Source organism: Podarcis gaigeae, assembly GCF_964106915.1.
Source record: "Podarcis gaigeae genome assembly, chromosome: 1".
In the NCBI taxonomy this organism is placed as follows: Eukaryota; Metazoa; Chordata; class Lepidosauria; order Squamata; family Lacertidae; genus Podarcis; species Podarcis gaigeae.
This window is the reverse complement of record NC_139678.1, coordinates 10,417,889-10,433,474: the sequence shown is the minus strand read 5'-3', so window position 1 is coordinate 10,433,474 and position 15,586 is coordinate 10,417,889. Positions and strand designations below refer to the sequence as shown.

At 49.2% G+C, this 15,586-nt stretch overlaps 1 protein-coding gene across 4 annotated transcripts in view; it reads left to right on the top strand.

Moving 5' to 3' along the window:
- Window positions 1–4,622: 4,622 nt before the first annotated feature.
- PPP2R5E (protein phosphatase 2 regulatory subunit B'epsilon) overlaps window positions 4,623–15,586 on the top strand; it is a 96,310-nt gene continuing 85,346 nt past the window's right edge. For all 4 annotated transcript variants that reach the window (XM_083735009.1, XM_083735004.1, XM_083735008.1 and 1 more), the window contains exons 1-2: window positions 4,623–4,737; window positions 14,361–14,463. In XM_083735009.1, coding sequence (XP_083591135.1) covers window positions 14,375–14,463 — 89 coding nt within the window. In that variant the 5' untranslated portion in view covers window positions 4,623–4,737; window positions 14,361–14,374. The remainder of the gene's footprint in view (window positions 4,738–14,360; window positions 14,464–15,586) is intronic.

Genomic DNA, 15,586 nt, shown 5'->3' with positions numbered 1-15,586 from the left:
GATCGGATGCAGATGGGAAGAGGTTCATAAGGAGACCCTGGAGGAGATGACCTACCCTCTTCTTCTCCCACCATGCACTTCCGGATACTACATCCACCACTGAATAGCTCTTGCAATCAGAAAGTTATTGATATTTAGTCCGGATTTCCTTTCTTTTTACTTGAATCCATTGGTTTAGGTTCTACCCGGCTTCGGCTGGGGAGGGCAGGATATAAATAAAAATTATTATTATTATTATTATTATTATTATTATTATTATTATTATTATTATTATTCCCCTGTGGAGAGGCAGAAAACAAGCTTGCTCCATCCTCCATGTGACAGCCCTTTAGATATTTGAACATGGATATCATATCTTCTCTCTGTCTCCTATTTTCCACGCTAAACATACTCGGCTCCTTCAACTGTTCCTCATAAGGCTTGGTTCCAGACCCTTCTCTGCACATGTTCCAGGTTGTCATTACCCTCCTTAAATTGAGGTGCCCAGAACTGGACACAGTACTCCAGGTGCAGTCTGACCACACATTTTACCAGCTTCTCCGCAAAACTATCCATGGGGGACTTTGTCAAAAGCCTTACTGAAATCAAGGTACGCTATGTTCCTGCATCCTGTTTTCACAGCGGCCAAGGTAGGAAACGCACAAGCAGGATCTGAGCACAAGGACACGCTCCCCTCCTGCGGTTCCAGCAACTGGTACTTTCTCTTCTCTCACAACTCCTCATGTTGTAAATCTCTCCCTAGAGTCACCTCTATGGACGCAGTTCTCATAGTAGCTTGAATGGTCAGGGATAGTAGGCGCCTGTGCTTCCAAGCAAGGACCAAGGAGACCCTTAATGGTGGCAGTGGGTGGGGGAACTGATGCTACGGCACCTGCCTCAGACACTAAAGGTAAAGGTACCCCTGACCATTAGGTCCAGTCGTGACCGATTCTGGGGTTGCGGTGCTCGCTTTATTGGCCGAGGGAGCCAGCGTACAGCTTCCGGGTCATGAGGCCAGCATGACTAAGCTGCTTCTGGCGAACCAGAGCAGCACACAGAAACGCCGTTTACCTTCCCGCTTGCACTTTGACATGCTTTCGAACTGCTAGGTTGGCAGGAGAAGGGACCGAGCAACGGGAGCTCACCCCGTCACGGAGATTCGAATCGCCGACGTTTTGATCGGCAAGTCCTAGGCTCTGTGGTTTAACCCACAGCGCCACCCATGTCCCTAACACTAGCGATCAGCAAATGCTGATCACTAGTGCCTCAGACACTAGTGCCTCAGTGCCTCAACCCGTGCCTCAGACACTAGTGATCAGCAAATGCCTAACACTAAATGTCCCTAACACTAGCAAATGCTGCTCACTAGTGCCTCAGACACTAGTGCCTCAGTCACTAGTGATCAGGAAATGCTTTGGGGTGTGTGGAGCTAGGCCAGCTCAAACTTTGGTCCCCAGCTGGTGTTGGGACTACAACTCCTACTGATCCTACTAGCTAGCGACGATGGGAGTTGTAGTCCAACGAGAGCTGGAAGGCCACAGGTTAGCCACCCACTGAAATCAGAGAGATGTTGTATGTGTCCAGTTCTTAACACCCTCCATACATCAGAAATGAAGCCTTGTGGGCTAGGCCAGCTACTTCTTCCAAGTGTGCCTGATTCGCTCCACTCCCTTGGTCTAACACCAGCCTACGTTCCAAGTTCAGCAACCACAATGTAGTACTACCCGTTACAGCGTGTAAGCCCTAGCGGTTTTCTAGGGAAATAAGGAAACAAAAAGTCGGCAGCGCTAGTCCTGTTAAGATCCCCTAAATCCCTACAAGATCTGTACATAGTAACATGAAGTTTGGTTGTAACATGCCGAGTTATGCATAAACTATGCAGGCCTGCACATAGTTTCGTTGTGGGTTTTGCAAATATTTAAAGTGGCTTCGCAAAACAGCCCGGGTCAAAATCACGAGCTCATTCAGCTTCTTATTTCTAGCCCTACCTGTTCTCACTGCATGCCTGTGTGTTACGTAAGAAACAGCTCACAAATTATCCAGGAAGAATGAGATTCTATGGGCGCTTTTGATTTGTGAAGGGTTAGCTATTATGATACAGGCAACAATCTCAGCAGAGATGACCCCCCTTCCCCACTAGTGTTGGACTAAGAATTGCAAGTCCAGGGTGGAAATTCCCACTCGGACACGAAGCTCATTGGACAACTTTGGGACAACAGTTGTTTTTCAGCCTGAGCTACCTCACTGGGTTGTTGTGAGAACACAGTGGGGAGGGGGAGAAACCACACGGAGGAAGGGTGGGATATAAATGTAATAATAAATAAATGTGCAAATCCTGTAGGCTGGAGAGAAGAAAGACTATTTTCTTCCCCCCTCCAATGTGTACAGTCAGCGTCATTCTCACTGAATGCACAATGTGACCATTTTTTGTCCATCGCCTAAAATCATCTACATGAGTGTTCCGGGCACCACAATTGTTGCGAATTGGTTCATAATACAAAATCCATGTGATGACAACCAAAACCAAAACCCATGCACAATGCCTGCTGGAGATGGTCACATGCTCTAGCAATAGCTGCAGTCATAGCCATTAGATGACAATATTCTTAGTGATGCACTCATAATTCAGTGATTAACTGTCTAGGTTCCTGCTCAGTCTGAAATAACTGAAGACAACAATTCTCCCTAGAGGAACTGGGATCTCCCACAAAACTAATCTTAAGTTTTTTTGTGATATAGATTTTATGTTTATATATATACACACACATATACATATGGTATCAATATCCATCTGTCATGGATGCTTTAGATGAGATTCCTGCATTGCAAGGCGTTGGACTAGATGGCCCTTGGGTCCCTTCCAACTCAATGATATTGAATGCTATTGTTTTATTGAATTTAGGAACTTAATTGATGAAGGATGGTTTAAAAATGGATTAAGTAAACAAAGTGTCTGTGCCATTAATAATTTAAGTGACTGGATCTTACCATTTTAGATAATCGGATCATATACCATACCTTTAGCTATGAAGCCAACATATACAATAAAAAGTACAGGATATTTTATGAATAATTCAGCTTTGTATATATTTAACCAATGCTCTATGTTGCGCTCACACTCTGAAAATATCACCTAAAACCTAGCTACACATAATAATAATAAAATTTTATTTATATCCCACCCTCCCCAGTCGAAGCCAGGCTCAGAGCGGCTAACAACAGTAAAAGTAACACAGTTTATATAAAATCACGGTCAATTAATTAAAATACATTCTAAAATCAGTTCATTCTAAATGGTGTTCTCTTCCAAAGTAGTTGTAGCACCACATTTTTCAAATGAAGGCCACAAAGCAATAACCATTGTGGGAGTTTGCAAATATTCATGAACTCAACAGTGCCTTTTGGGTTGGGTGATCACCTCTGTGCTACAGATAAAACAAAATCAATCAGGGAGGTGTGTTTGTTTTTTTTAAATTCCTAAAGGCCACCCAATATGCTACAGGCAGGATTAAGTATCAAGATTCCTTAAAACCCCAGTCCCCTAGGGTGCCATTCAACTAAGTTGTACTCAGAAACTGAGTGAGTGAAATTAACAAACCTAACCTCATTTGCATTTATTTCTGCTGAGTATAACTTAATTCAATACCACGCCTACATCAGATGGCACTATCTAAAAGGCAATAAAGACAGGGCTGGACAGATTTAGAACTTGTTAATTCAGTTTGGCCACAACAGAAGTGTAAAACTATTGTGATTAATTGCAGTCAGTTATACTTTTTAACATAACAATAACAGTGTGTTTCTCTTTAAACATGAAAGGGGGTGGGAAATATGAACATGTAGCTTAATGAAAACTTATTCCAACTTGTCAGTGACATTTATTTATATGCCTCATCAAAATCTATTAACAATCCAACAGGCATTGAATAGCTTTGAACATAGGAAGTGCCATTCTTAAATTAATGCATGCAATTAGTTGTTGGAGGCTCAGTGTTCTTAATGCCATCATACCACTACACAGCATTTGGCATTTTGAAGACTGTAGGAGTGACTGGCACACATTACAAAAGATATAGGCTACTTTATGAAGGCAAGGGTCTCTTATGGTAGACTCAAATAATATCAATAAGAACCATCAGGTCTGCCTTATCCCAGAATTTTGCTGTTGCAAAAGTGGGCATAAAATACTGCAGATTTTTAGTTGTCAGAATAAGGCTTTCCAGGTTGTTGTCTTTTTTTTAAAGTACAAGTCCTGTTGAAGGATGGAAATTTGGCACCAAAGCAACATTTTAGGCAGCTGACAATTTCTGGGATTTTTCCAGTCCTTTTCACAGGAGTTTAGTGGCACCATGGCAGGTCAAAATCTGGTTGACAGGCCGTTAAGTCCTCCATGGGGAGTGGATTCAGGTTCAACGGACAGGGCAAAATTTTACTTTTTATGCTTGTGATTCCAGCTCAAGTGAAAATAATAATTCAGCACAGTGGCCGTATTTCAGCCCAACTCCCAGAACGGAAGTAATAAGAAAGCACAGCGAATGACGAGTAAGCAGGACATCTTCCTTCGCTTTTCGAAGGAACCTTTAGGGAGGTGGCTATCTCACACGTTGGAGGGAGGGAGGCAGGAAAGGGCAGAACTCCGGACTCAAGTGTATTCTGAAGCAGTTGGCGATGACAGTTGGGACAGAAGAGAAAGCATTCTGAAGAAAGCATCACGGAGAAGAGCTGGAGACAAGGGGAAGGGGAGAAAATGAGCAGAGAGTGAGTGTTGGGAAGGGATGAGGAACGGAAAAGTGAGCCCAAAGGGAATAAGCAAGGAATGAAGGAAATGGAACAAAAGGAAGCAGGAGCAAAATGACATGACAGGGACACACGAGGCAAGATATGCAACTGAATGAAATCACAGCCCAGTTCTTTGCCGAAAAGCAATTCTGGATGCTAGTGATTTTGCAGAGTGGAAGCAACGGTTTGATTATATTTTTCCTGCCAGTTGCTTCTCAACTGAGAATGGCTCCCTCCTGCTGCTTTTCAACAAACAAACAAACAAACAAACACAACCCAGGCCACCAGAGTTTTCTTAGACATGGTTGTGTATAAAAGTGCGGTTGTTTCACTTCAGAAAGGCATTTTTTTACTCCACCAAAGCAGATTGATGCTGGGTCTGGCCTCAAACTCCACGATTCTTTTAGCAGTGGCAACTGTGTATTCACTTCACATTAAAGGATTATTTCAGTGTGTTTTTAACCAGTGTGCCATGGCACCCTAGGGTGCCTTGAATGATGGTCAGGGGTGCCGCGGGCAACTAACTAGCCTCTGTCCCTCTTTCCTCCCCTCCCTCCTCTTATGCCCTCTCACATCTCTGCCTCCTAAAGGCTTGTGTGGCTGTCTGTTGCAGCAGCCTTGGTCCAGTATACCTGAAGGAGCGTCTCCACCCCCATTGTTCTACCCGGACACTGAGGTCCAGCGCCAAGGGCCTTCTGGTGGTTCCCTTGCTGCGAGGAGCCAATTTTCAGGGAACCAGGCAGAGGGCCTTCTCGGTAGTGGCACCCGCCCTGTGAAACGCCCTCCCACCAGATGTCAAAGAGATAAACAACAACCTGACATTTTGAAGACATCTGAAGGCAGCCCTGTTTAGGGAAGCTTTTAATGTTTAACAGACCACTGTGTTTTAAAACTGTGTTGGAAGCCGCCCAGAGTGGCTGGGGAAACCCAGCCAAATGGGCTGGGTGTAAATAAATAAATAAATAATAATAATAATAATAATAATAATAAATAATTATTACTACAACCTCCCCAGGCAAATGGTGCCTCTGGGGCTGGCCAAGGGGTGCTGGTTGCCAGGAGCTGAGGTGGCCTCAGCTGAGTTAGCAAGCAAGTGGGTGAGGGAGCCCAGCCAGCCAGTCCACCAGCCCTTGCTATTGGGAATGGACAGACTAGTGGGAGGCTGGGCAGGCAGGCAATGTGCTGGCCTTTCTTGTGCTTGCTGCATGCAAGGCCTGCCTGGAAGCCAAGTACCCGGTGCTGAAGGAGAGCCTTTCTGCCATGTAGTCCCAGCAGTGCCCACTGCTGCCTCCAAGGTAAGGTGCTGGCCTCACGTCCACCTTTGGCCAGTCTCCATCGGGCCATTAAGGTTGGGGGCATCCTCTTCCTAGAAGCCTGTGGGGTACCCCTATTTCCTTAATTAACTATAGATCTCCCACCTACAGTGCTTCAACCACAGAAGCAAAGCGGCAGAGAAAAGCATTGGTGTCAGGACTGCCGCTAGGTCCCAGCTCACAGAGGACCAACGCCCAGTGGATATTATATACAAAAGTCTTTATTGAAGTTTAGTTTCCATTTCCAAGCTCTGGGCGCGCAGGCCCACGTCTTAACGCTAGACCGGCTAAGTCCCCTCTGACTCACTGCTCCACCCACACCAGTTTAAGATTCTAGCCTGGCTCCACCTCTTGCGCTGCTCTTTCCTGCGTTGGGTCCTTCTGCCCTCTGGGGTTCCCTCCTTCCTGGACTCCTCTGACGCGGAGCCTCCTGAGTCTTGCCCCTCCCTCCGGCGGGCTTTAGGACCTGGCTCCCTTCCCGGGCTCCCCGCTGTGCCGCGCTCCTGTACATTTGAACTTGGCGCGCGCGCCCAGCCGGTGACTTTCCTTCTGACCGTTTCCCCGCTTCCTGATGTGGGTGTTGCCAAACCTGACTCCTCTCCTCCCTCTGGTGGTGAGGACACTGGTCCCGACTCCTGGGACTCCCCCTCCCCACTGCGCTCTGGTGGAGACGCTGGCCCTGATCTCCAGCTGCTGTTCAGAGACTCCCCGCTGGCCCCTCCCTCTTGAGGTTTCTCCCTTGGAATCTCCCTTGCTCTGGCCACCGGCGCTCCCTTCTGTGAGTCCTCCGATTCGCTAGAGAGGCTTGTGGAATAACTCTGGCCACTGTCACTGCCTGCGCCCCCCTCGTACTCCTCCTCCTCACTCTCCATTTGCTCCCCCTCCTGTGTCTCTCCTTCTGAACCCCTGACATCCATCCCCCCCTCGAAGCCCCCCCTTCCCCCCTCCCCCTCTTCCGGTGCGGGTTCCGGGTGCTCCATTGTTGTAGGGGTGAGTCCAGGATACAGCTCGTCCCCTGAGGCTTGCAACCATCGAGATAAGTCCGGGAAGTCCCCCATGGGCTCGTCGACGACGACCTCCTCCGCTTCCATCTCCTGCGCGGTGTGCTCGAAATCTGCGCTCGACCCCAAATCACCCAAGAGCCCTCCTCCCCCTGTTGTTTGATGGGGGTCCACCTCCCAGGGCCCCTTCGGCATGTCTCTGCGCCAGCCCACCTCGGGTTGGTCCTCCCACCAATAAGATCCCCCCGTGCTAAAACCTGAAAGTGATCCCTCCGGAGAGCTGCCTCCCGGAGCCGAGTCCTCAGCTGACGAGAAACCCCGGAAAGTGCTGGCCGAGAGTGTGGGTGTGAACAAACAATCCTCGAAAAAGCCCGCCTGCATAGGCTTGTGCGGGAAAAGTGTGTGGAATTCTTCCTTGAGCAACTGCTCTTCCACTGCGTAATCCGGCACCCACCTGTTGGCGCTGGCCGGGGTGTCCTCCGTGGCGAGAAGATATTCAATCCCGTCCTCCCCCCACCTTGAGTCTAAAATCTCAGTGGCTTCATTAAGTGGCTCCCCTTTCGGCGACCCCCCTTTTTTGGGCGCTTCTCTGAGCGGGTCTGGCGCCTTCCCCGGTGCTTGAAACCTGTGGGGCTCTCTGTAGGGCGTGAGCACTGATCTATGAAAGACCGGGTGCATTCTGGAACCCTCCGGGAGTGTCAACCGGAAGGCCACTGGGTTGATCTGCGCCTCTACTTGGTAAGGCCCTAGCTGCTTGTGCCCTAGTTTCTTCTTGGCTAACGATCTGGCTGGAACTGCTTGTGCTGCCAACCAGACCCAGTCTCCCACCTGGATGTCCTCCCCAACCCTCCTGTGTCGATCTGCCTGCACTTTGTAAGCCTGTTTTGCCAACTCTAACTGCCTCCTGAGCTGCTCGTGGATCTCCTGCAACTCCGCTGCCACTTCCTCTGCTCCCTGTGGCTCCCCCTCCCGCACTGTGTCCAGACCCGGGAAGGTTCTGGGATGCCTCCCGTAGTTGGCAAAAAATGGGGTCACCCCCGTGGACCCGTGCTTCGTGTTGTTGTAGGCAAACTCGGCCAACGGTAGATAGTCCACCCAGGTCGATGGCTGCTGGTTCGCGTAGCATCTCAGGTACTGCTGCATGATGGCGTTGACCCTTTCCGCCTGCCCGTTAGTTTGCGGGTGTCTCGCCGACGCCAGGCTGACCTTGACGTTCAGGAATCCCATCAGCTTTTGCCAGAAGTTGGAGATGAACTGGCGCCCCCGGTCGGACAAAATAGACCGTGGTAGGCCGTGCACCTTGAACACGTGGTCTATGAACATCTTAGCGGTCTGCTCGGCCGTGGCCACCTTCGCGCACGGAATGAAGTGGGCCATCTTGGTGAACAGGTCCACTACCACGAGCACTGCCGTCTTGCCCCTTGAGCTGGGTAGATCTGTGACAAAGTCCAGGGCTACCCTCTCCCACGGTACGAACGGTGTCTGTAGCGGTTCCAACAGGCCCGCCGGCGGCTGGTGCACAGGCTTAGCCCTTTGGCAGGTGTCGCACCTATTGACATAGTCCGCGACATCCCCCCGCATCTTAGGCCACCAAAAGTCTCTGGCTACTAAGTCCACCGTCTTCTCCTTGCCGAAGTGCCCCGCGCTGGGCGCGTCGTGCAGCTGTTGCAGGACCTTCGCGCGGAGGCTGTCTCCTGGTACGTAGAGGACTCCCTTGCGTAGGAGCAGGCCGTCTCGCACTTGGAATTCGTCGCCCCTCGCCTTGCCACTGCACACCTCCTCCATCTTGGCTCGGGCGAACGAGTCTGTTCGCAGCGCGCGGCGCACCGCGTCCAGGTCCACCGTGGCTGACGCGCATGCCCACGCCTGTGGTGTGAAAATGTGCTTGGCCGCCGCCGGTGCCTCTGCCTCCAGATACTGCGGTTTTCTGGACAGCGCGTCCGCCAAGACGTTGCTGTTTCCTGGGATGTACTCAATTCTGAAGTCGAAATCTGCAAAGAACTCCGCCCAGCGGATGTGTCGCTGGTTCAGGAACCTCGCCGTGCGCCAGTACTCCAAGTTCTTATGGTCTGTGCGGACCTGCACCGTGTGCTTGGCTCCGACGAGGAAGTGCCGCCACGCCTTGAAGGCTGCATGTATGGCCAGCAACTCCCTGTCCCAAATGGTGTAGTTCTGCTCCGCTTTGCTGAGTTTTCTGGAGTAGAAAGCGCACGGCCTCCAGTCCCCCTGGTGGTCTTGCTGCAACAGAACGGCTCCCACGGCCCTGTCTGAGGCGTCCGTCTCCACTCTCATGGGCCTGCTGGGATTTACGTGCAGTAGGTTCTCTTCGGAAGCGAAGAGCTGCTTGAGCTTCTGAAAGGACTGCTCTGCCTGCTCCGTCCAGATGAACCTCTTCTTCTTGGAACTGAGGGTGTCGGTGATGGCCGCTGTCTGCATGGCGAAACCCTTGATGAACTTGCGATAAAAGTTGGCAAAACCGACAAACCTCTGTACTTCCTTCCTATTGCGTGGGCTCTTCCAATCCAGTACTGCACGTACCTTGGCACCGTCCATAGCCAGTCCCTTGTCGGACAGTTTGTAGCCCAAGAAATCCACCTCCGTCTTGTCGAACTGGCACTTCTCCAGCTTGGCGTACAGCCTGTGCTCCCGCAGCCTCTGCAGAACTTCCCTAACATCTCTCTCGTGAGCCTCCGGCGATTCCGAGAAGATTAGGATGTCATCCAGGAAGCAGACGCACTTCTTGTAGAGGAGACCCGCCAAGACATGATGCATGAAGGCTTGAAAGCAGTGGGAACCATTTTTTAATCCAAAAGGCATAACTCTGTATTCATAAGTGCCCAGCGGCGTAAACATGGTTGTTTTCCACTCGTCGCCTTCCCGTACGCGAATGAGATTGTACGCTCCGCGCAGATCCAACTTGGTAAAGATGCGACCCTTCCTCACCGTCGCCAGCAGGTCATCGATCTTGGGCATAGGGAATGCTGAGGGCTTGGTCTTGAGGTTCAAGAAGCGGAAATCAACGACCAGCCTCTTTTGGGGCGTGTCCCGCTTCTTTACAAAGAACACGGGACTGCCTCCTGCCGCCTTGGACTCCCGGATGAATCCCCGCTTCAGGTTGTGATCTATGAACTCCCTGAGCTCTTGCAATTCATCCTCAGACATGGAGTACAGTTTCCCCGTCGGGAGCGTCGCCCCGGGCAGGAGGTCGATCTTGCAGTCGTAGGGTCTGTGGGGTGGCAGCTTATCCGCCTCTTTCTCGCAGAAGACCTCCAAAAACTCCTTGTATTTGTTAGGCACCGCTTGCAACATGCCCAAGTTCAGCTGTGGTCCATCCTCGTGCCCCTCATCTTCCAAGTCCGCCAGGATGCAGTGTTCTGCGCAGTAAGAGGAGCCGAAGGTCAGTTGCCGCTGGTACCAAGCTAATGCCGGGCTGTGCCTATCCAGCCAACTCATTCCCAACACTATGGGCGTGTCTGACAGGCGGGTGACGTTGAAGCTGATGACCTCACGGTGGTTTCCAATGCGCATCACCATTGGCGGCGTCTGCTGTAGCACTTGCCCTCCCAGTAGCTCCCTGCCGTCCACTGTGACGACTTTCAGAGGTACCGCCGCTGGCAGAAGGGCTATGCCATGTTGCTGGAGGAACTGCATGTCTATAAAATCTGCATTGCTCCCCGAGTCTACGGTGATGGGAATTTCCACCAGTAGCCCATTGGGGAGCTGAAGGGATGCGGTGAGCTGCACTACTGGTTTGGGTGGGAGGGGGTCGGTGGGCTGTAAGATCCCTGGGGATTGCTTCACTGACTTGTCTGGCTGGTCCCCAGAGATGCCATCTCCAGCCAGACAGTGGAGTTTTCCTGCTGCGACTCCCTCTGCTGAATTGCGTCTGTTACTGTCGCTGCGGCTGCAGTATGCTTGTGAAACCGCTGGGGACACTCTTTTGCCATATGCTGAGCACTGTCGCAGATGTAGCACTTCCTGGTTCCTCTAGGAGGCTTCATCTTGACTGCTCCCGGAGTTAGGGCTCCGACTGTGGAGTGAGCCTTAGCACCACCTATCTCCATCGGCTCCTCTCCCCCTCCCAGCGGAGGCATGGATCGAGCGCGCGCCGCCTCCTTGGGGAAGGGAGGCAGTCCTTTCGCTGGCGTGCGTCCCAAATGCCCTTCCTCCCTGCCCCAAGGGCGTCCTTCCAACCGAACCCCAATGGAGAGTGCCCGTTCCACCACTTCCTTGGTGGTTTGGGGTCTTCCCCCCCTTGCGATCTCATCTTTCACAGCTCCGCTCAACCCCTCCCAGAACAGGTCTCTGACGGCAGGCGATTCTTTCTCCCAGGCTAGTACATTCACCAATCCGAAAAAACGTGCATGATATTGCCTCACAGTGGCTTTACCTTGTCTTAGTCCGTGAATCTCCCTCCTAGCGATATCCACATCAATCTCAGATAAAAAACACGCATCCATCACTTTAATGAAGGCAGCCGCATTTTGGAGGGCTGGATCCTTGTCTCTCCATAGATTGCGCAGCCACGATTTTGCCTCCCCCCGCAAATGCGAAATAATAAATCCCACTTTCTCTCCCTCATTTTTAAAGTCTTTGTCAAGCAGCTGCAATGTATAAATCACATCTGCTCGGAAGTTAGGATACTCCTGCAGGTCCCCATTGAAGTGAGATACCAGGCTCCCTCCTCTGTTTCCCAGCCCAATCCCTTCTGGTCTGGTGGCTGGGAGCCTCTGTGTACTTAGCACTTCTAACCTGGTTCGCAGATCCTGGCAGGCAGCAGCTGCTTCCTGTTCTTTCTTTCTGGAAGCCGCAATTTCTGCAGTCAACTGCGTCACTGCGTTTTGCAAACTCGCTATCCTCTCTTCGGTAGTCATTTCCCTGTTTTTCGTGAGCTCGCGAAGCACCAATCTTCACCCCTCGCTGCTTTCCCGCACTCCACGAGGTTGCAAAATTGGTGAAAATGGAGAGGGGACTTACTGTCAGGACTGCCGCTAGGTCCCAGCTCACAGAGGACCAACGCCCAGTGGATATTATATACAAAAGTCTTTATTGAAGTTTAGTTTCCATTTCCAAGCTCTGGGCGCGCAGGCCCACGTCTTAACGCTAGACCGGCTAAGTCCCCTCTGACTCACTGCTCCACCCACACCAGTTTAAGATTCTAGCCTGGCTCCACCTCTTGCGCTGCTCTTTCCTGCGTTGGGTCCTTCTGCCCTCTGGGGTTCCCTCCTTCCTGGACTCCTCTGACGCGGAGCCTCCTGAGTCTTGCCCCTCCCTCCGGCGGGCTTTAGGACCTGGCTCCCTTCCCGGGCTCCCCGCTGTGCCGCGCTCCTGTACATTTGAACTTGGCGCGCGCGCCCAGCCGGTGACTTTCCTTCTGACCGTTTCCCCGCTTCCTGATGTGGGTGTTGCCAAACCTGACTCCTCTCCTCCCTCTGGTGGTGAGGACACTGGTCCCGACTCCTGGGACTCCCCCTCCCCACTGCGCTCTGGTGGAGACGCTGGCCCTGATCTCCAGCTGCTGTTCAGAGACTCCCCGCTGGCCCCTCCCTCTTGAGGTTTCTCCCTTGGAATCTCCCTTGCTCTGGCCACCGGCGCTCCCTTCTGTGAGTCCTCCGATTCGCTAGAGAGGCTTGTGGAATAACTCTGGCCACTGTCACTGCCTGCGCCCCCCTCGTACTCCTCCTCCTCACTCTCCATTTGCTCCCCCTCCTGTGTCTCTCCTTCTGAACCCCTGACAATTGGCTATACTGTTCTATTCTTATAGTTTATAACATATTTGTAATGCTTTAAGAGAGATGCTGCAAATCTCTCAATAGTCTTTTTTCTTCAAAAAATGTAAATCAGTACAGAAATGATCTCAATAAATGAAATATTAATCCAAAATGAAATGCATAACTGGCCCAAGCATTAAAAAAATAGGAAAAGGTAAAGGGACCCCTGACCATTAAGTCCAGTCGTGGCCGACTCTGGGGTTGCGGCGCTCATCTTGCTTTACTGGCCAAGGGTGCCAGCGTACAGCTTCCGGGTCATGTGGCCAGCATGACTAGCCCCTTCTGGTGAATCAGAGCAGCGCACGGAAACCCCGTTTACCTTCCCGCCAGAGCGGTACCTATTTATCTGCTTGCACTTTGAAGTGCTCTTGAACTGCTAGGTTGGCAGGAGCGGGGACCGAGCAATGGGAGCTCACCCCGTTGCGGGGATTCGAACCGTCGACCTTCTGATCGGCAAGTCCTAGGCTCTGTGGTTTAACCCACAAGGGAAGTCACAATTCCTGCAAAAACCTTAAAGTAGTCTTAGATGAGATGTTGACCACATACCTACTGGTAGAAATAAGCAGTTGGCTCAGACATTAGGAGCATACATGCAGAACAGTTACAACTGTATTCTAAGAACTAGACTTGCAAATGAACACTTAAGTGATGAATATAACTCTTCCATTTTCAAGTTCACTAAAGATTTCACCCTGTGCCAATCGTTTCACCCTGTGCCAATCTTACATAAAAATTGATTAGAAGCTGCACCATATCCCCATGAATATACTTTTGTGGGGAAAGGCTCCCCTTTTGCTTTCCTGATTGTGAATTCAACACCATGGATAAAAGTATTAAGGGCTTTGTAGAGTTTTGTGAGCTTTTCTTCTATATGACACAGAAGATATGTCACAAACGAGGTCACAAATCCCAGAAAACACAAGTAGATACTGGCAAGGCACATATATACATTCAGCTTGAGATATTTTGATTGGTAGGCACTCAAATCCCTCTCAATTTTTTTTTTGGGGGGGAAAGGAATTATCTTGATAAATATCTTACAGATCCCTCTAAATGATCATAACTGAAACATGAGTGCTTGCAATTTGTTGAATTTTGAACAAGGGCATTTCCAAAAGATCTATTAATGGGACAGCTATTCTTCTTCAAATATATTCAGTGGGACTGTCTGTGCTAAAGGGTAGTTGTGGAGCTTCTCAGTCATATCAGCAGAAGACAACAATGAGCTGCATCATACTCTTGAGTAGACCAATTGAATTCAATGGACATGATTAACTGAGATCCCTCAAATTCAACGGGTCTTCTCAGAGAATGACTTTCTAATTCAAGAGGACTAAGATGCTTCAGGATATAGAAAAGCCATTATACATTACCACAATTATTTTTATATAAACCCAGATGTAAATTAAGCGTACAATTGCAACATTTAAGCTGCTGCTGTTTGCAAATATGGCCATGAGGTGTACATTAGTTGCATTACATAGTGAAAGACATTCTGACCTCTCTCAAAAATACAGAGAAGCAAGAATTCATGGGAAATGTCCAAGAAAGAAAAGGAAAGCCGACCAATAAGAAAAGGAAGCTAGGAGCAAGTTTGCTGATTGGAAGAAAAAGTACAATGTAAGTCTAATTTCAACGCTGCTGCAACTCCTCATACTGCTCCAGTTAAGGAAATCCGTTCCACTTTAAAAAATTTAGATCAGGAACTGTGGGTCAAATGCACATGCAGTTGCATGGAAAGTGGATGATGTGCCTATTTTTCATGCTTTCCTTGGAATGCATGTTCTCTTGCCCAATCCCATACACATACTGGCAAAACTACTCATGTTTGTATACCTTCTTAAAGCATAGGTTGAGTTTGCTCAGGGTAATTTTGCTTCTGTAATACATAAAAACGCAGCCACCAGCAGTTCAGTTGAGACATAGCAAACCATAGTTTGTGCTAATCATAGTATAGAACTGAAACTATATTTTGAACTTCCAACATACAAACCATGGTTTTAGAGCTGCATTCCTACTTTAATTTTCCATCCTGTAAGCACCTAGCATTGTAAATTCATGAGGTCATTGGTGCCTCTATGGGTCAGCAACCAAAGCAACTGTTGTATCAATTATTTGCCAGTTCAGACAGCATGCCAAACCAGAGTTTGTAAAATAATTATCTACAAGCTCAATTCAAAATATGATTTTTAACTCTGGTTTACTGGCTTACTATAAACTGATTTGCCAATGCATATATTACATCAAATAGGGCTGCTATATTTCAAACAGCGAAAATTCAGACAGATAAGTTGTTGGTGGCAACCCTACATCAAATCTTGGCTAAGCTTGTTGGGATGTTTGAATTCACAGAAACCTTAAATATGAACTAGAAGTGATAATGGTGAATTGAACTACGTCAACACCAGAACCCTTGGTGCACTTTTGGTTCTATTATAAAACTCTTTCATTCCACATATACTTTTAGACATATTATGAATAGCACAGTAAATTCATTGTGGCTGCAATCCCAGAATCACATGAATTCATTCCTAACAGATTCTTCTTGAGCTTTTTCTGGATGGCTTGCGCTTCGGACAAGCAGGCCTTATAGTTTGGAAGCTTTCGCTTTCTAGTTTAACCCCATTACTTCTTATGTTGTGGATAAACAAGTGTCACCCCCTTTTTTACATGCTTTATTTTTAATAAAGTGCACATGCCACCTCTTTTTAGATGAAAACATTCTCAGTTCCTTTCCAGCCCT